Source organism: Protomyctophum bolini (assembly GCF_963924005.1).
Source record: "Protomyctophum bolini genome assembly, chromosome: 12".
Taxonomy (NCBI): Eukaryota; Metazoa; Chordata; class Actinopteri; order Myctophiformes; family Myctophidae; genus Protomyctophum; species Protomyctophum bolini.
Window position 1 is genome coordinate 25745223 of NC_137873.1, and position 21493 is coordinate 25766715.

A 21493-nucleotide genomic window follows, 5' to 3' on the forward strand; every position below is an offset into this window, starting at 1 on the left:
GTAGCATATCTTCATTCTCACAACTTCACAAGCTTATTTACAGTATGTGTTATTTTGGCAATTTAGAACATTTTGAAATAGTTTTTGTTTGTTTGTTTATTTGTTTCAGGGGTGCCGGGTTTAAAATCTTATTGTCATTAAGACGGAGGCCGAATCTACAAATGTCTTCTAAATGTTGCTATATCAGCTGTGTTCAAACTTTTCCATGTCAAGGACCCCCAAAATAATATATATTTGGCCATAGACGCCCAACTCAAAATGTGTTTGTTCCAGGGGCCCCGAGACAACGACGTCGAGTCTGTGGGGGCTATGGGGCTATAGCCCCCATGAAGAATTAAATAGCCCCTTTTAGCCCCCATGAGGATTTTCGTGGACATTTTATATTAACATTACAGATTTTCTGGGAATTATTGACACTCTGTGACTCTGTCACAGACTGCATACTAGCGTATTTACACATGCTCTGGAATTCCGCCGGCTGTTCAGAGGTGTTAAAAGTACTCAAATGCTAATCGGGTTTCTTTTGTTTTCACCTAGCCAGGTATTATATGCCTACAGTACAGTGCCCATAGGCGGCGGGTGTGTAAGGCAGCAACACTGTCACTGACACATTCAGCGGAGTGACTGCTGTCTCTGTGCCGTCTGTGAAGAGCCATGAGCCGGCTCGCGAGGGGCAGCAACACCGCCGGGTAATCTACACAGACTATAGTGAGACTACACACTGACTCGAGAAAAGACCCATATCGTCCAAAATAGGCTAATCAGTCGTTGTCTGTGTATAGGCTAATTCATTGGTAAAAGTATGCTAAATAACTCAATTTTAGACCATTTGGGAAATAAATAAATCCGCGGCGGCGATAGTCCCCCCCAACGCAATTCTGTAGCCTACCCAAAGTACCAGTGAAAACATCAACTTATTTTAACCCACCGCTGTGGGGGGGGGGGGGGGCTGCGGGGAGGCGGGGCTGCGGGTAGCCCCCATGAGGATCATCAGAACTATTCGGTTCTGCCCCGAGAAGCAAAGATTTGAGATAAAAATGTTTTGTACAAATGTTAACATCTAAAAATAAATAGCAGATCTAGTTATCATTCTAAAATGTTGTAGACAAACAAGGGACAGTGAGCACTTTTTTGAATTTGACTTCCAATAAAAAAGGCAATTTAAACAGCCTGGGAGGTAAGTGGGGAGGTTAGATGTTTAAATTTCACATCGCTTTATTATTGACCTCTGGTGGGAAACTATAAGCTACTGATACATGACAGTATGAAATGAGGTACTGTAGAAGGGTTTACAGTGACTGCATGATATTTAGATGAAAAAAGTAAGTAAGAGACTGGAGGAATGATCGAAGGACCCCAAATGAATGGAGAAATTTGGAAAGGAGAGACCTGTGTCACCACAATTGGCATATAAACACACACACACACACACACACACACACACACACACACACACACACACACACACACACACACACACACACACACACACACACACACACACACACACACGCTGATGTCATCAGGTATACCCAAAAGCAGGGATAGGAATGTTCCAATTCTAGCACTGATTGGATCGTGGACATGAGAAAATTATGTAACCTGTGTGTGTGTGTGTGTGTGTGTGTGTGTGTGTGTGTGGTGTCTGGGTGCTCTGAATGCGTGTCTGTCCATGTGGATGTGTGTGGTAACTGACCACCAAGCTGGATGCAGGAGAAAGAGCCCCATTCACTCACTTACACACACACACACACACACACACACACACACACACACACACACACACACACACACACACACACACACACACTTTCTGTCCTAAATATTTCTTGCCCTTTCCCTTGAATTTATCTGCGTTTGCTTTTTGTTGCTTTACAGAGAGGATTGAGTGCTGCAGCACGCCTTTTTATAACGTTGTTGTCGGACGATAAACCTGTGTCCAAAACTGTACTTTAAAGATCATCAATCATTATGTACTTTGTGACAATATGTACTACTTACAGTATGCTATATTATTGTTGACGCTTTACATTCTGTGGAGCTACAGTAAATGCGCTGTAGCTCCAGTGTGCGTGCGTGCGCACACACACACACACACACACACACACACACACACACACACACACACACACACACACACACACACCCCTAGTGTAGAGAGAACAGAACAAACACAGATGGTGCTTAAGGATGCTATCTCACAATGTGCAGGAAGCACAAGGTCTGCTTTAAACACACAAACACTCACATACAGTACACAAACGTGCACAGACACAGGCACATATTGGTTTGATTGCCAAACAACATTTGGTTGCCTTAGAAACAGCAGTATCTACACATTGGAACACATTCCTCTCTCTCACTGAGACCTAACATCACAGTAAATGTGAAAGAGAGATGGAGATAAAGGAGAAAGGAGAAAGCCACAGGAAGACAGAAACTGGAGGTTAAAAGTATGATCATGACACCGGCACGCAATAAAAAATATATCAGGTTTAACGAGCAAGAGTGAGGAGGAAGACGATGGAAAACAAGCAGAGAGAGAGATTGCCTGAACTCAAGACACAAATGTAGGAAAAGAAAACATAAGGAAGAGAGATGGATGGAACCCAAGACGAGTGTAGAAGAAATAAGAGAGGAATGCCTTTCCAAAGAAGATTGACCTGTGTGAAGGTTAAAAAGTTAGGGGTCAGAGTTCACAGAGAGGTCAAGAATGAACAACAAACAGAGCCAAAGTGTTGATACGAGTAAGCCAACCTGGGCTTTCGAAAAGGACCCAAGACTTTGAGAAATCAGATTCTCATCAGATTACAGATTCTCATCAGATTACTAGAAAACTTTAAAGTTTCAAAACAATTTCACAAGGAAAGCTTGAAAAGCTATTGGACTAATTGGAGAACAAGTAGATATGCCTAATCTGTACGCTAGTGTCACTAAAACACCACGACACACACACACACACACACACACACACACACACACACACACACACACACACACACACAGTCTTTAAGCCACAGTAAAAACCCGATCTAAATCCTGTAGTGTGAAATCACCAGCTCCAGAGTCAGTGCTATATGTGCCATTGCTGTTGATCTATTGCTCTTCTTACTGTCCAGAAGACCAGACGAAACATCTGCTTTATCACTCTGTCTCCCACGTAGAAAACCTTTTCTGTGCTCCCAAACATTTCAGGCTTTTGTGCAAGCTGCTTTAACAAAGATGTGATTTGTCACAAGGCCACTACCACTATTTCACATTGAATAGTACTAACCCACTGTAGCAGCTTACAGAGGCTAAATTTACACACAGTTCGTTGGATGTAAATTCATCTGAACGAGCACTGCTCTAAAATGAAACATTATATAAACACTTGTCAAACTCCAGCAATCATAAAAATGCACTCAAGTTGAAATTTCCAGTGCAAATCTGTTCAGCAGGAACGTTTTTTGCCTGCACAGCAGTTGCATGATGATTCTGAAATTAGCCAGACCAGTGTCGGGAGGTCCAGACTTAAGCAGCTGGTGTCTACAGTAAAGATTAGCCTGCACACTGACCACAAAAACACACTTCCAGCCATCGCCAGTCCAGTCCCAGTCCACCAAGGATGAAAGAGAGATTTGCTGCTGGAAAGGTTCTTGAAATGAATAGTCTTGAGGGGGGATTTTCAGGGGGGATTTTAAGATTTGCTTGGTGTTAACATGTCTTGTAGGGGAAATCCACCACTAGGCTTCCTTAAACCACATCAACCCGTGTGTCGCTATTTTGGACAAATAAACATTTTCAGTATTCAATTTAATGTATTTTTCATATTTGTCAGCTTGTAGATCTGGGAATGTTGCTATTCTTTGAATAAGCATATAGGGCTTAAGTGGTTAAAGACAGCGGAGCAAGATTTCAAATAGACTTACAGTAAGCATGAGTCGCTGCTCTTGGGAATTAAAATTACTGTTACAGACATACATTAACAGTGTGAGGGACATGACCTCACTGCAGATTTCCTCTAGTTCAGACAACATCTGGATTCTGCATCATTGCAATGCACTTCAGGGAGTTCTCATTTTCTCAGAATATATTCACCTTTTGTGCAACACTTGCTATTACAGGGAGGGATTATGAATTATTATAATTCCACAGGTCATTCTGCATGTTTTTATAGAGCCATAATGGTCAGTACTCAATGCAACATGTTAACTTTCAATGTGTGTGAATGTGAAACAAACAGTACATAAATGGTCTGGGGTTCAGCTGACTGCAGCATGCTGCTGTACTGTAGTCTGACTTAATGGCAACTATCCCAGGACCAGAGCCTAGTTGCTCCCCGGGGGCCAATACATGATAATCCTAATAAATACGGCCAATAATTTTAAGATAACTCATAATAATAAATAGGCCTAAACGGATTGTTTCGGGTGATGGCATCATGGCAATATCTGGTGGAAGAATGGAGCCTTCTGTTGCCACTGACAGACAGACAGACAAATTGGTAGAGAAGTTGGTTTCCAGTGTTTAAAGGACAACTTCGTTTTTTTTCAAGGTTCATGTTTTAGGTTGTTATTAGAGAAAGTAAAAGATCAGTGTTAGTTTTTTCATTTGCTGCTTTCTTTCATTTTAGCGATTTTAGCAATTCTTTACAGGGGGGCGGGGACATTCGAACAAGTGGCTAAATATGCATTTTATTTACACAATATTTTACAGTGATTTCTTTATTATTATTTACTATAGTCCTACTAGACCACAGGAAATTACCTCTGTCCACAAAAGAGCACGGGATCTGATGAATGTGAAGCGCCATACTACGGGGCTGCCATACTGTGTGTCGTAGGCTCAATGTCAGTTTGTCACCTCCTCCTTCACATTCCATTCAATAGATCCTGTGATCTTTTCCTGGGGTCTCTAGACTAGACTATAGTAAATAATAATAAAGATAAAAATGCATATTTAGCCACTTGTTCGAATGACCCCGCCCCCCTGTCAAATATCACTATAAAGAAAGAAAGCAGCAAATTAAAATAAATTAACATTCATCTTTTACTTTCTCTAATAACAACCTAAAACATTAATCTTGGTTAAAAAAACTAAAGTTGTCATTTAACTGTTTCAGGGGTTGGACTAAAACCTGGGATAGTGCTGTACACTCCTAATTCTGTGGAATTGTGAGAGCATGGAAAACACAAACACTCCAGTTTCACACTTCTCCTTTCCATTTCTCCTCTTTCTCTCCTCACCTTATGTCACCACTTCTTTCCCATTCTCTCTATTCCCCACCATCTGTCTCTCTTTTTCTCTCTCTCCCGTCCAGTTTTCCAGTCGTTTGTTGGACAGAGCTGATGAGTTACAACCCAGCAGTGGTAGAGCAACCACACTAATGGCATTCCCTTTAACATTTCACATGTGCTACTGGCCTACTGCCACCCGTATGGTTTGTTGTAGAGATCAAGTCAGGTGAGTCAGTGTTCATTTGATGCAAAGCCCATTTATACTTAGTTGTGCACCGGTGTTGTGTGGTGAAAATAAACCATCTACAAGTACATAATGTGTGTCTCATCCGAGTCATCGCAATGCGAGCTTGTAGATCGGCTGTTTTCACCGGAGGTCACCATCGTATGATGGTGTTCAGGCTAGGTCGCTAATAAAAACGGGCCTGTTGTATGTCAGTGTGTGTGTGATTCTGCAAAATGTATTTATTCACTCAGTATCACTTAAGCAGCTGTCTTTGTGAAGGTGTGTGTGTGTGTGTGTGTGTGTGTGTGTGTGTGTGTGTGTGTGTGCGCGCGCGCGCGCGCACGCATATATATGTGCACCCACCCTCTCCTCCAGTACACAGGATGCTACGGTACTCATCTGACAGAGAAGTGCTGAGGAGTCAGACATAGTTTAAACCAAAACCAGGATAGGCTATATGGATTCAGTGAATGAGGACTGGAAGGTTTACAGGTGTGTCAGTGTGTCAGCGGTGACTCTGTAGAAGGATAGAGTGCCAGCAGCACAGTCCAGAAACACTCCTATTCCATTAGTGGGACAGACTGGGAGTTGGAGGTCAGTTCTATTCATATTTTGCCACACAGTGTAATTGTTACCATGGTGACCATGATGTTCCAGACACCAGGACACACTATAGCCCTGCCGCTGCTGATTCCTCTGTATGTCACTGATATGTGAACCCGTCCACTATACTCTACCTCCGAGTAACAGTGTCAGACCCTCTCTACACAGCACTTGGAGACAGTCTCAGATCTGAATGTAGATTTAAAACAGTGAACAACAATGTCCTTTCCATTATGTTAATGTTAAAGAAGTGAATTAATACTTTCTTACGGCTCTCCAGTGTCAGCCAGCTCATCCTGTTTTATACTCCACAGGAAGTGCAGTGTGAACTTCAGCACTCCATCTCTGAAGCGCCTCTTCTTCTCTTCCTCGCCATTCACCACCTCCTCTCCTCTCTTGACCTACTGTGTATATATGCAAAGTTTATTTTCATGCATGGGATGGCAGATATTCCTGTGAGTAGAAGAAAAAAATCACACCCGTGTGAACTGAGTGGTGCAATCCCCCCCCCCCCCCCCTCTCTCTCTCTCATTAGACACACAGCACTACCCCTCTCTCTGTTTCTGGCGCCCCCTACTGGTATAAATACGTAACATACTCGTGCTCATAGACACACACACACACAGGTACACACACAGGTACACAGGTACATGGACATTGCTGGTTGTAGGAGTGGTTGCACCACTCAAAAATCAGACCTGTCTGAATTGAGTGTTGCAACAGCGCCCCCTGTTGGTACCCTAAACATACAGAGAGGTACAGGACGGACGGACATTGCTGGTTGTAGGAGTGGTTGCACCACTCAAATATTGGACTCTGTTTTGACGGTTGTTCCATGCAAGTGCTAATAATTGCCATCACTGTGAATCAGAACCATCTTTATTATTGCATCACATGTTTACAGGTTTAACTTTATACAGGTATAAATGGGTGGAATTAGTTTTTGGACAAGCTCCATCGTTTTGATCACTGTGGATGTGACATTCCCAATGTGGGGGTATATGGAGTCGAACGACCATACAAGCTCCAGAGCTAAGGCCCAAGGAGAGACTTCAGCACCATGGACAGCACATACTTCAGCTGATTGATGAGAGGTATACATGTACATGTGCCAAGTTGGTAGGGCTGATTAGACAACCTGTTTGGGGATTCTTATGTTCAAACTCAGTGTCGTGTATGGCCTTGTTTCTGGTCCCATTTCGAAGATGAAAATACATACCGGTATTAAATGTAACTACACTTAATGTAAAGTGACAGAATACCTATTTCACAATCGAATTGATTTCAATAATCTAATTGTCAAATCAATTTACAACTCACTTTACACCACTGTTCCTACAACGGAACAGATTAGAACTTCAAACACTAACACTGGAAAACATTGGAAAACACTGGAAACAATACAATATTCATATATAAACAACTTATCATCACCTTGGATGAACAACAAAATTCAAACAATCACTTACTTGAGGTTTCATAAGTATGACCACATGCTGCCTTCTGAAAGACACTGATGCCACCTGCTGGCTGGAAGTAGACCCACATACTGTTGAGCATCTTTCCAGGGTAGAGTGTGCACTAATAACTCCACAGGCTACCCCCTCCAATGCATGGCTTTCCGAAATTATGTTATAGGCGAGACTTTTAATTTCATTTGTAGAGCCTAATTATAAATTCTCCGTTCACCGGCCAATTCTATGAACTTTAATGTTTGCTTAGGGTAAATTGTGATGTAAGTCTATGGACTGGATAAATACATCTTGTAATACATTTATTTTCTTTTTCTTTTCTTTTTTTAACTTTTTCAAAGTATGTTGTTTATGTGAAATCTGGCAACCCTGTTTGTTTAGGTAATGATCCTAGTCACATGGCGGCAGCAGGCAGTCATGCAGCTGGTGCCATAAATGAAAACAGTATTTTGCACAATTTGCTGTGGCCAATCAATTAACACAATCCGTACTTTTGGCGGAATGCTCCGCCATAAGGACTGTAATAACCTTCCGCTCGTGTCGGAATGCTCCGTCAGATTAGCTTTATTATGATATCAATCCGCATCGCTGAGAACTATTTTTTCAATATTATTTTGGCTCTGCCTTTCCTTCTTTAGCGATCCTAGACCGGATCGCTGCCGTCCACCTCCCATTATACAGGCAGACTAAAAGCTGAATAACTCCTAATCTACGGAGCTCTCCATGGTTTGGTCAATTAGCGTGATTTTCGAGGTCTTTGCTGATTATCCGGTGGTCTAGATGGAAACATTGGTGCTTTCTAGAGCAAGGATGGCTATATTTTAGCTCGCTAGCATTGACGCTATTTATTTAGCACAAGATGGACGCCCACAACATCAGTTTCTGTGCTGCATGCGCAACCTCTAAATCGCCCCCACAGACAGTGGCAGTCAGAAGTTGGATTTGTGTCCAGCAGGTGGCAGTGAAATGGTGACGTCACATTGGTGACGTCAGACAAGAACTTGGCCAAACAATATAATATGTTGTACACTGGGTCTTTTTCTTGACTTGTTCTTTGAATGTGAGATAGTGATAAAGAGCTGCTGATAAATACAATTTTGTATTTCTATTGAAATGGGCAAGAAAGGAAAAAAGGCAGGTGAGAATAGTGCCAAAGACGATTGTGTGGACACTGAAGCTTTAGCTGCAGAGATCGAGGGTGCAGGAGCAGCCAAGAAGGCCAAAGGAAAAAAGAAGGGTGCAAAGAAAAACAATCTTTTTGATGAGGATGATATCATACAGGAGTTATCTCTGGAAACAGAGGGGGGAAACAAACACACCACAGAAGCGGAGAGTGTGGACATTGAAGCTTTAGCTGTAGAGATCGAGGGTGCAGGAGCAGCCAAGAAAGTCAATGGAAAAAAGAAGGGTGCAAAGAAGAACGATCTTTTTGATGAGGATGATATCATAAAGGAGTTAGAGGAGTTATCTCAGGAAACACAGGGAGGGAACGTCAACAAACACACCACAGAAGCGGAGAGTGTGGTGCCTCCCAAACCAGAGAAGACCAGGAATAAAGGGAAGAAGGGAAACCAGTATGAAGAGAGTAATAAAAAGGAGGGTCAGGGTGACATGGAGAAAATCAAAGCTCAGAAAGACGAGAAGGCTCCTCCTCCTGTCTCTATTTCCTCTGACTCTGGGTCTCATTCTCACCAAAAGACCACAGGAGAAAAGAAGACGGACAAGAACAAGAAGAAAGGACAAAGTAAAGCCTCAGTGAAACACATTAAGGAAGCACTGGCCAAGTTTAAAGAGGAGGAGGAGCGAGCGAAGAGAGAGGAAGAGGAGGAACATAAGAGATTAGAAGAGCAGGAACAACAGAGACTGGAGCAGGAGCGTCTTGAACAAGAGAGGAAAGAGAAGAGGAAACAAAAGTTGAAGGAGAGGAAGGAGAGACTGAAGAAGGAAGGAAAATTGCTCAACAAGGCTCAGAGAGAGGATAGAGCCAGAGCAGAGGCTACGCTCAAAATACTACAGGCTCAAGGTGTTAAAGTGCCATCCAAGGACTCTGTGTCAAAGAAGAAGCCAGTGTACGGAGATAAGAGGAAGAAGCAGATAATCATCGTTACAAACACACCTGAAGAAACTTCTGAGGTGACATCACCGGTCCCTGCACCTTTTTCCATTGAGACAGAGACGGTAACCACTCCAGTGGACAAAACAGATACAGAGGTGGATGATTCGGAGGCCATAACCAGCAGCGATGATGATAACTGGGAGGCCCTAGCCAGCAGCGATGAGGAGAAAGAGTTAAGGAAGGGACACGTTGAGGTGAAGGAAACATCTGCTCCTGCTCAGGCAAAACAGTCCATTGCTACCAGAAACACCAATGAGGCGGAAGGTGATGAGGGCAATGAGAAGAGAGCGGTGGAGAAGGGTAGAAGAGAGCAGCAGGGCAAAATAGGAAAGAAGATCGAACAGGACAGCAGCAGTAGTGAGAGATCGATAGAGAAACATGCAGAGAACATTTGCAACATCAAGCTGGACAAGCTGAGAGCTCCTGTTGTGTGTGTTCTAGGACATGTAGACACAGGAAAGACAAAGATCCTGGACAAGTTGCGTCACACTCAAGTGCAGGTTGGTGAGGCAGGAGGAATAACCCAGCAGATTGGAGCCACCAATGTTCCTCTGGAAGCCATTATAGAACAGGCTAAGATCATTCCAAGTTTTGACAAAGACAACATTAAGATTCCAGGAATGCTGATTATAGACACACCTGGACACGAGTCATTCCGTAATCTACGTAATAGAGGCAGTTCTCTGTGTGACATCGCCATACTGGTTGTTGACATCATGCATGGACTGGAAAAACAGACGCTGGAGTCCATCAATCTGTTGAAAGAGAAGAAGTGTCCCCTTATAGTCGCTCTCAACAAGATTGACCGTCTGTATGGGTGGGAGAAGAGTCCGGAGACAGATGTAGTTGCTACCTTGAAGAAACAAAAAAGAACCACTAAAGATGAGTTTGATGAGCGAGCCAAGGACATCATTGTACAGTTCGCCAAGGAGGGTCTGAATGCTGCATTGTTCCATGAAAACAAAGATCAAAGAAAGTTTGTGTCGCTGGTCCCCACCTCGGCTCACACCGGAGACGGAATAGGCAACCTGATTGCTCTGCTGGTGAATCTCGCACAGACCAGGTTAGCTAAGACATTGGCTCACAGTGATGAGCTCAGCGCCCAAGTCATGGAGGTCAAAGCATTACCTGGAATAGGAACCACTATAGATGTGATTCTGATTAATGGTTCCCTAAGAGAAGGAGATACCATCATTGTTCCAGGAGTGGATGGACCTATCGTCACACAGATAAGAGGACTTCTCCTGCCTCCTCCTATGAAGGAGCTCAGAGTCACAAACCAGTATGTGCAGCATAAGGAGGTATGTACGTCTCAGGGAGTGAGGATTATTGGCAAAAACTTGGAGAAGACTCTGGCAGGACTTCCCTTGTTCGTAGCACATGAAGAAGATGAGATCCCGGTGCTAAAGAAAGAGCTTGACAAGCTGGTTATGGAGACAATTAATGCCATTGCCTTCAAAAAGGAGAAGAAGGGAGTTTATGTCCAGGCCTCCACAATGGGATCACTTGAGGCCTTACTGGAGTTCCTACACTCTTCTAATGTACCGTATGCTGGGATCAACATTGGTCCTGTACACAAGAATGACATCATGAACGCTTCCACCATGCTGGAACACGACCCACTGTATGCAGTGATCCTGGCATTTGATGTTAAAGTGGAGAAAGACATTCAGGAGATGGCAGACAGTCATGGAGTGAGGGTGTTCTCCGCAGACATCATATACCACCTGTTTGATGCCTTCACCGAGTACAGAGCGAAGTACACGAAGGCTAAACAAGAAGAGTTCAAACATATAGCAGTGTTTCCAGTGAAGCTGAAGATTATTCTCAATCCTCATTCAGTCTTTAATTCCAGAGATCCCATATTAATCGGTGTGACCGTGGAGGATGGCATCCTCCGACTGGGCACCCCACTGTGTGTCCCTGCCAAGGGCTTAGTGAACATCGGTATAGTAACCGGTATCGAGGCGAATCATAAGCCGATGGACTCCGCCAAGAAGGGTCAGGAGATTTGTGTGAAAATTGACCCCATGCCTGGAGAGTCTCCCAAGATGGTCGGACGGCACTTTGAAGAGACTGATTGCATCGTCAGCAAGATCAGTCGAGAATCCATCGATGCTTTGAAGAACTGGTTCCGTGGTGACATGGGGAAATCTGATTGGCAGCTCATCAAGGAACTCAAAGGGACCTTTGAGATCATCTGAGACACTGACCCCTGCTGGACAAGAGTCACGAGACCACACACACCCCTGTGTAGGCCTGTTCATAATCCAGTTTTAGGTAATGAGGAAAAATGGGGGAAAAAGTGGTCACCTCTCCGCATCACCTAAACCTTTTGGTGGTCACATCATCACCTAAAACTAGAGTATGAATAGGCCTTATGAAGACAGTCCTCCCTCTCCCTCAGAGGGCATAACAACAACAAGAATGTAAAATACTGTTTTTTCTGTCACCAAAGGAACACATTTCTGAACTCCAACGTGTGGCTTTGTGTGATGTCATGTGGCATCGAAGTCAATGCTGACATTATTTATACCTGGATCATTCCGTTGAAACTTTTAGTTTTTTTTTAAACTATGTTTTTAGGCCCCTATGATGTCATGTGGGCCAATACATCATGATAAAAAGGCACGTCTCAGGCCGCCCTCACTTCACACAAGTGATTTTTTTCTCATTGTTGTAAACAGTGATTGGTTTAGTAGCGTCAAAGTCTCTATACTTTGGGCTACTGGTTGCCCGACGCCGTGGATCAAGTTTACACATGTGAGTAAAGAAGACTGATGTCCAACCGTCCACAACTAATTATATTTATTCACTACTTGTCCGTCACTTCAGTAGGCATATACAAATAAATAAATAAACAGCAAAACAGAAAACAACATCCCTCTTCCTCACTCACTCAACACAAAACGCCTGGAAACGCCTGTGCACACACACACACACCCACACACACACACACACACACACACACACACACACACCTATTGCATCATGTATATTACCTGCCATTTGTCACTATGCTATTTTTAACTGCCTCATACCATTGCTATTTCTTCTAACCTTGCACTCTGTGGGCTGTATTTTGTGTGTACCAGGTCTTATTCCCTAACTTGAGTAAACTAAAGACCTGGAGGTGTGATCAATGCCATTTGGCTATTCTGAGTGGCCAAAGAGCATTGATCCAGGTCTTTAGTTTACTCAAGTTAGGGAATAAGAACTGGTACTTAAGGCATGCAAAATACAGCCCTGTGTGTGAGCGCATATACATCTTATTCTAGTCACATCAGTAACATAATTATGCAATATCCGACCTGCTTGTATATTAATTCCATATATTGTATGATTTTGAAATATCAAGAATATTTTCTAATCTGAACCGTATTCCTTTTCAGTGTCGAATTCGTTTTGAATGACTCAATGCTCAAAGTCAATGCTTCTATCGTTCATAAAATCGCTCTGAAAGTGAGCCAAACAATGCCAATATAGTTGTGGTGAGTGCCATCAATTTGAGTTTTTTTTAAAACAATTAGTTATATATAGGCTGCAATGCAGCTTGACAGAGTGCCACGTGATCGACTTCCGATCCCGACGACCTTTGCCGGTGTCACTCACTGTCTCTCCCCATTTCCTGTCTACATACTGTATATCCAAACTCACACACCTGTGAAGTGAAAGGTGATCTTATTATCATATTCCGGCCAATCACAATTTTCTGTCCTCACTTTTTATCCTCAATACGTACATTGCTCAGCCAATCAAATCATCGCTATGGGGTGCTCAGCCAATCAAATCATCACTATGGGGTGCTCACTGCTCAGCCAATCAAATCATCGCTATGGGGTACACACAAACACTGGGCATCAAGAAAAACAATATATCTATGTAAACAAAACAGTATGATGTCTGAATCCTCTGTAGTTAAATGCAGGCGACAAACCCACCTCTCCACGGGGGAGACTGCTCTAAAAAGTTCACAGAAATACTTTCACAATCCAAGAATGTCAAAATGAATTTACCTTAAAGACAATAGAAGAAATCTACACAATGACAGAGGTATCTTTTATAATTTTATTTTAAAATGGGTATATTGATATAAGAGCTCATTGTGTGAAAGTTGATAAAATAATTGAATGGTACATTATCTGTAGCAAATATATAGGCAGGCAAACGATGTTTGTAGAAATAAATGTACCCACTTGCCCTGCTGTGCTACGAAACCTGATGTATAGATTTATGTGCAGGTTAACAGACTCTGAGAACAGCATCATTGCATCACTCTCTAACCCGGCTAAGAGCTCTGTCAGACTATCATCTAAGCTGTGGAGCCACTGGCGTTCTAGCCTGTATGTACAGAGATAAGTCCCCCCTGTTTGTTTGTTTATACTTTATTTATAGTTTGTTTACTTTTGTGTTTTTATGTTTTATGTGTTCTGCCCTATGGACCCCCCTGTGAGTCTCTTGAATAAAGTTTGAATTGAATTGAAATTGATAAATTCCCAAACATGTTATTAGTAGATATACGTTATGCGTACCTGTTGGATGTGTGTGTGTGTGTGTGTGTGTGTGTGTGTGTGTGTGTGTTATTTCTACTGCTGTTAAGTATGTGTATGCCTGTGTGTGTTAGTTTTTGTGTATGCCGAGTTGACGTATCTCATCGACTCTGTTCCGGTGCAGCTGGAAGGCCGGGGTGACCCATCGGCCACAGGAACACCGGTCTCCACACCAGTTGAATGAACCCAGTTTAGAGCTACACTTCGGACACAGCAGCTACACGGCACACAGACACACAATAGAACAGAGACAGGCAGATTTAAGACAAAGAGATCCACCACTTTTTAGGCTAATGTGAATTTGATGGCAAAAAATGGCAATACCAAAAACAAAAGTTAAATAAATGATTATGTGCTCAGGTTGTTGTACTGTACACGAGGTGCTACTGTATTTATTGTGCCTCCAATATTACCTCTCTTCCAACAGCAAATTATATCTGCATAATATAATACATATACACCATTAATATAAACTCTTCATAACCGTTTGAGCTTGCTGGCACTCCAAAATATTCACATGAAAACAGTTGATGGATAAGTATTTTCTCTTATCAAAAGTTGGAAAAACATTCATTAAAAAAATGCTTTAGGGAACTTTACTTTTATATTCTCTGATCCCAATGAGTGAAAATATCTCTACTTTAGAATTACCGGTATACTAATAAACTGTATTATTAATATTAGTATGTCTGTATCTTACCTGCCCTTCCATCACCCCCAGTAAGGCCTGCTCCATCCACTGGACTGGTTCTATGAAGTATGACGTACATTGTATGTCGCCTAAACAATGATACAGGATTTCACTTTACAGAATATTCTCACGGATACTAACGAAAAGCTTGCTTATGACACACACACACACACACACACACACACACACACACACACACACACACACACAATTGTTTACACAAACATAGTGTGCAAGTGTGTGTCCGTGTGTGTGTCTCTCTCGTGTGTGTGTCTGTGTGTAAAAAAAAGATGAGGTCACAGAAGGCATCATTTCTGCAGTAGAACCATTCAAAGACTGCATGGCTGTATTGGGCAGCTTCCAGGTGAAACCGTGTGCCATGTTAGTGAAGAAGGGCATTTATGCCCAGCAAACCGTGCATGGAAGGTAAATAGATAAAATATATGTATTCATATGACTGGGATTTTGTGGACCTCTGTGATCACTTTGTGATTTTACCTGGGAGGGAATTCGTGGAAATCGTGTTTTTTATTTTATTTTTTATCCCACAATTTGCAACCCATTTCTTCACCCAGTATCAATTATCTAATGTAATCCTGGGCGCTACGCTTCCTCTGCCAAACTAAGGGGCAGCGGATTATGTTTTTTGTGATGGTACCTACCCTAGGGGACACATCAGGGAGAACATGCAAACTCCACACCGAAAGGCCCTTTCGCCAACCCCGCCTCGGGTATGGGCATTGATTTGTGGCATGGTCTATATTATGGACATGGTATGGACATAAGGCATTTCTGTCTGATATAAGGTACCTAACACCATGCCAAAAATCTAAAACCCAATCTGCCCAATCTTGATGATTTGGGCCGAATTCCCTCCCAGCTATTCTCAAAAATGTAAATAATGTAAATGCGTTAAATTAAATATATTATTATTAATATGGTGTCTCAACGTTCATACTTCCTATATGAGTAATAACAACATACTATTACACATATCTTAACATCTTCCATGTCCTCCTATAATGTCTACACAAACAGATAATGTGTATTTATCTAATATCTAAAGATACCCTGACTGTTTTGCAGATCATCAATAGGTAATAGAATTGTCAGGCTTTCTTACCGGTGAGGTTACTGGCCTTCCTGTGACTAAAGGCTAAGGCTCCACTCCCCACTGGATGACTGAGAACACTGGAATCACGAAACAGAGTTCTTCTGCAGATCAGGGAACACATAAAACACATGCATACTCGTAACAGGTTAGTGATATTAAATTTAGATCCTAGTTTCTTTGTGCATCTATGAATTATCTGTCCTTTCGTCTTGTCCTTTACTACGATTTTTGTCATGAATAACTCAAAAGTTAATCATTATTGCATGTTGTTGCTAATGGGCAGAAACCTCCATATTTAAACTTTTATGTAGTTTCCTAAACTAATGCCCCACTTTTCAGTGTCACACAAAAGTAGCAAAAGGTAAGCCGATAAAGCTTGTAGATCTGCAATACAGTTTCACTTTGGTACAGTTCTAGGCTTGGACGTGCTCCCTGTAGCATTACACCATTCTGGGAGCAGAACCAAGGCAAGTGGGGTGGAGGAGGTTTTCCAGACAGCTGTAGCAGCAACAGTAGCATACACGTCAGCATAGAAAGCTCAGTGTGTAAGAGAGTGATAGGATAGCCATCAGCTGACACAGCACAGTGTGACTGAGTGTCATGCCAGGATATTTCTCCAAATTCATCGTTTCTATCTCTCACCTGCACTTTCTGCACCTATAGGAAACTTCAGAAGAGCTGGAGAGGGCAGGGTCAGCAGCAAACACCTCCCTGGGGACCTGCTGGAGTTCTGCGCGCACGCACGCACACACACACACACACACACACACACACACACACACACACACACACACACACACACACACACACACACACACACACACACACACACACACACACACACACACACACACACACACACACACACACACACACACACACACACACACACACACACACACACACACACACACACACACACACACACACACACACACACACACACACACACACACACACACACACACACACACACACACACACACACACACACACACACACACACACACACACACTCTTTCATATGGGTATGTGATACATTTCGCCTGCCATTCATTGTTGCCCTCAATGTGTGAGAATGTGTTCATTACCAGGGTATTTTTCTGTGATCTTGGTAAGTCTGTATTGTTTGTATAAAGGACTGGAAGCATCTACTTGACACTGCATGGCCTCATACAGACAAAGCTGCTCCTCGAACCCTCGATTCACCCTGGAACACATCAAATCAGTCTAGCCTGAGTCATGCTTAGTTGCATCTTCCATGCTGGTGCCACAAACCACAAAGTGCCGGTCTACAACCTAACAATGTGCAGCAACACATTATGCTATTTTTCGTGCACGACACCAGCACACAAGTAAATGAAGCTTCAGTCAATCTCACTGAAAAGATTAACACAGAGACACTGTCTGAACTGTTTCTCAAATCCCAACATACCCATTGACCAAACTGCACAATACACATACATGAGAATTCCACAAGCCCATCACATACACATAGTGTAGGATTACACAATACAAAAACATATCAGATAAATAAAATTAAATAAAATCACACCTGTGTGAAGTGAAGGGCGCTCTTATAATCGTTCATCATCATACATCATCTCATTCCGGCAAATCAGAATTTGCGTCCTTACCTTCATCTTCAATGTTTGTGTTACACAATGTTTGTGTTTACACGAACACTCAAAATTGGCCATTCATTGTCAAAGACATTTAATGTTTGTGTAGGACAACATTTATCAGAATATAGGAGGCCAGTCTATGATGTCAGTCAACAATGACATCAGTCATCTATATTTGGTCAAAAACGTGGACATAGACAGAGTGACATACATAATTAGATTACTGGAATCTATAGAGAGCATGCATTTATGTACTGTACATAGAAACAGTGAGACAGGCGACAAGGGTTCTTACTGTACATCTTGCTTGGTATTCTGTAGTCTTTGGTAAGCTTCAGCGAAACTCAGTTGATGTTTCTTCATCAGGTACGCTGTTACTATGGTGGCACTACGACTACGACCTGCCTGACTGAGACACAGACACAGACACAGACACAGACACACACACACACACACACACACACACACACACAAACCGTGACTGTGCTGGGCCATTCATAGCATTGCGTGCGTTCACGTATAGAGCATAGCGTTCAGGCCCATAGTGCCATGCATAGTGCCATGGCCCATAGTGTAATACCACATACTTTCGGCCACCATGTCTTTCGCGCAGTGTTTCCTCTCTGTGATGTCTCTATTATACTCCTGAACAGACACATTGTGAGAAAACAATTTCCACCCAATGATTGACAATTCCACGCCAACAATGTACCTTAGTTTTAACAAGACTAAATCAGCTCAAACTGTGAAGGTCTACGTTTGACCCGTGACCCCTACCAGTGAACAAGTGCAGCCCCTCCTCCTTCCACGGCTTCATGGATGAACAGGAAGCTGTCATCCATGTAGCTCAACAGGTCGGAAGTCGCTTCGTCCAAAACGTTGATCCACTTCCTGCGAAAACCCCCATCGGCAGGAAGCAGGCAGGTGGGATCTTCAGAGTCTACCGAGAGGATGTGAGTGACAGCCGCATCTTCCAATCCCGGTTTGTCATTGAGGTCTGCCGCAGTGCCGATGAAAAGTCCAGGGTCTACCAGCAGCATGCTAGAGAGAGAGACAAATAAAATACATTTTACATTACAGGGAAAAATAGAGAGAGTAATACATAAGTGAAAAGAGGAAGAGTACAAATAGAAAGTAATGTCAAGGACAAGCCTATAAAACCATCACTGCCCCCCTCCTGATTTTGAAAATAACTTGACAGTGACAACTGCAAAAAATATATTTCACCTACAACTACTTATTTGACAGTAGAAACTAACAAATACAATTCATATAATTCGTTTTTACCCATTGTGTCCGAATATACAGTAATAATTACACACACACGCGGGCGCAAACACACACACACACACACACACTCTTCATAAAGTGACTGAGCTCTAGACTAAAAGCTATCTTAGCTACACAACATGCTACTAAGTAAAATTATAAAATTAGACTCACAGTAGCTCTGGTCCATAGCTCTAATGCGAAGCAGTAGAAGGATATGGATCAGATCTAGACTCACAGGTACAATGCAGCTAATGCGGCTAATTACATACCTTTTAGTTTAGTTTTAGTTCTGAACTTCTGCTAACACGTCCAGCTTGTACTTTCCCACGTATATTTATTTAGATCAATTTTGATTCATTAAACGTAGATAGTGTAATTAAACAACACCGCAATACAGCAGAATAGTAATGGGCTACAAATAGAATAGAAAAGTGTCATGTGTGAATCCAAAAGCTGTTTGGTTCGCGAGTCATATTCGTCCGTTAACAACACATTCTGAAATTCTTTGTTCCGGGAAGGCAAACACATTGTAATAAAAATTAAATGTAACAAAAAGACAATATGCTCGAATAAGCTAGTTGACTATGACATAACAATACATTTAGATACGCACTCCTTCATATAAAGTGTATATTATAATTGGTTTATGAGTGATAATGTTTGTGAATTATCAGATTCGAATTGTAATTCTCGTAATCGCCGCCAGAGGCCAACAAACGACTTTATCATCTGTCAGTCTGCCAGTGTTGAACTGAACGTTCTAAAAACAGTGTAGCTCTGATCCATAGCTCTAATACCGTTGCTGCATTTAGTGCGTCTAAATTATTTAGATGCACTAAATGCAACGGGATTAGATTAGAGCTATATATGGACCAGAGCTAATATATAACTAGACTAAAAACACACAAATATAAAAAATGCAGACACAAAGCAAGACAATTCTTTGAATGAATTCAAGCTGGTGTTCGTGTGTGTGTGTGTGTGTGTGTGTGTGTGTTTCTGTATTGTGACTTTTGCTTTGGCAATGTAAACGTATATTTTCTCATGCCAATTAAAGCCCTTGCTTTGAATTGTGTGTGTGTGTGTGTGTGTGTGTGTGTGTGTGTGTGTGTGTGTGTGTGTGTGTGTGGAACACAACCACCCTAAAGACTAGATCACTGCGTATATTCCTGCACTATACCTGCATCAAGTGATCTTGGTACACAGAAGTTGATCTATTGAAGATTCTGACCTTCAAAGTACATCATTTTTGTTCTGATTGTATTGCTGTATCGTTGTATTGTTCTTTCTGCTTTGGCAATGTAAACGTATGTTTTCTCATGCCAATAAAGCCCTTTTGAATTGAATTGAATTGTGTGTGTGTGTGAGTGTGTGTGTGTGTGTGTGTGTGTGTGTGTGTGTGTGTGTGTGTGTGTGTGTGTGTGTGTGTGTGTGTGTGTGTGTGTGTGTGTGTGTGTGTGTGTGTGTGTGTGTGCAGTGCGTGCGCGTGCATGTGGCGGTGTGCGGCGCTGTGCAGTGTGGTGAAATGCCTGCCGAGAACGTTCATCCCACAGTCTGTACACAGGGAACTACATTGTGACACTGTGTGGCGCTAATAAAGATTTACAACCGGTTTTATGACGTCAGATACAATTACCAGACAGTGAGTGACCACACTCCTCCTCCTGAGCTCATTAAGAACTGCATGTAGATCAGCTAGTGGCTGAACAAACATGTTAGCCTGTTTTTCTGTATGACTCACAATTCATTGTTTTTAATTTCATCTCCCTTTCTCAGACAGGACACTTTTAATTAACATCGCACTCACACACACACGCACACACGCACAGGCCAGACCAGACTGTGTTGGTGTGGCATGTGTCAGAGCAGTATCAGTTTGCAACTGGGGTAACGTTATGTGAACACAGTGGGAGTGTATAGTGTTGTGGTGTTTGGTTGGTTTGAACAGACTGTGCAGTCCTGATGTTGGGTCAAGGATTAAGCAGCAGCAGCTGGCCTGTAGGAGTGTTAACAGGCTGAGAGCTAACAGACATTGTCTCATAGTGTCTGACTATCATCACCGGATCACATCAGAGTCCAACAGCCTGTCTGTGCCAACAGGTGGTGGTGGTTGAGATACTCACACAGCAGGATAGATAGGCTATGTGCAGAGTACCTATTCATGTTTCAGGGAAGATGATTCTGAACATGTAGGCCTATTCTATTGCTAGTTTGACTACTTGAATATGCTTGACTGAAAATAGCAGATTTACAGCTCACAACACGTCTCAGCGTGATGTGTTGCGAGCATATAGATCTGCTATTTTCGGTGCATCTGGAATCCAAGTGGTGACCAATCCATGAGGTATTCTCCCTCCTTTCATGTCATGTTTTTCCTATGCACCTGTCCTTGTGAAAGATGACCCTTTCTATTAAAATTCATAGAAATATAAAGCCCAGTGGACACAGACCAATATAATAAAACATTGACATCTCATCTCAGGTTGGACCAGTGATGCTGTACAGATATGCATGTATGCAACTTAATAGCTTGACTACAAACACAGTTCACACTCTTTTAATTTAGGTGAGGCTTAACGAGGCCTCACGTAAAGGAATGTTTTTT

The 21493-nt window shown here is 42.4% G+C and overlaps 2 protein-coding genes across 2 annotated transcripts; one reads left to right on the forward strand and one right to left on the reverse strand.

Annotated features, from left to right (window-relative positions):
• Positions 1–6346: 6346 nt before the first annotated feature.
• dusp12 (dual specificity phosphatase 12) lies at positions 6347–19329 on the reverse strand. Its single transcript, XM_080779337.1, has 9 exons — positions 19158–19329; positions 18394–18657; positions 17912–18025; positions 17083–17201; positions 16634–16721; positions 16001–16092; positions 14887–14966; positions 13379–14403; positions 6347–6452 (listed from the first exon to the last, which is right to left on the reverse strand). The coding sequence occupies exons 2-8, from the start codon at positions 18654–18656 to the stop codon at positions 14257–14259; spliced, it is 903 nt and encodes a 300-aa protein (XP_080635463.1). The 5' UTR covers position 18657; positions 19158–19329; the 3' UTR covers positions 6347–6452; positions 13379–14256.
• LOC308326179 (eukaryotic translation initiation factor 5B-like) lies at positions 8634–11840 on the forward strand (the record flags this gene model as incomplete). Its single annotated transcript, XM_080778988.1, has 1 exon — positions 8634–11840. One exon carries the CDS (start codon positions 8634–8636, stop codon positions 11838–11840), a length of 3207 nt encoding a protein of 1068 aa, XP_080635114.1.
• Positions 19330–21493: the final 2164 nt, after the last annotated feature.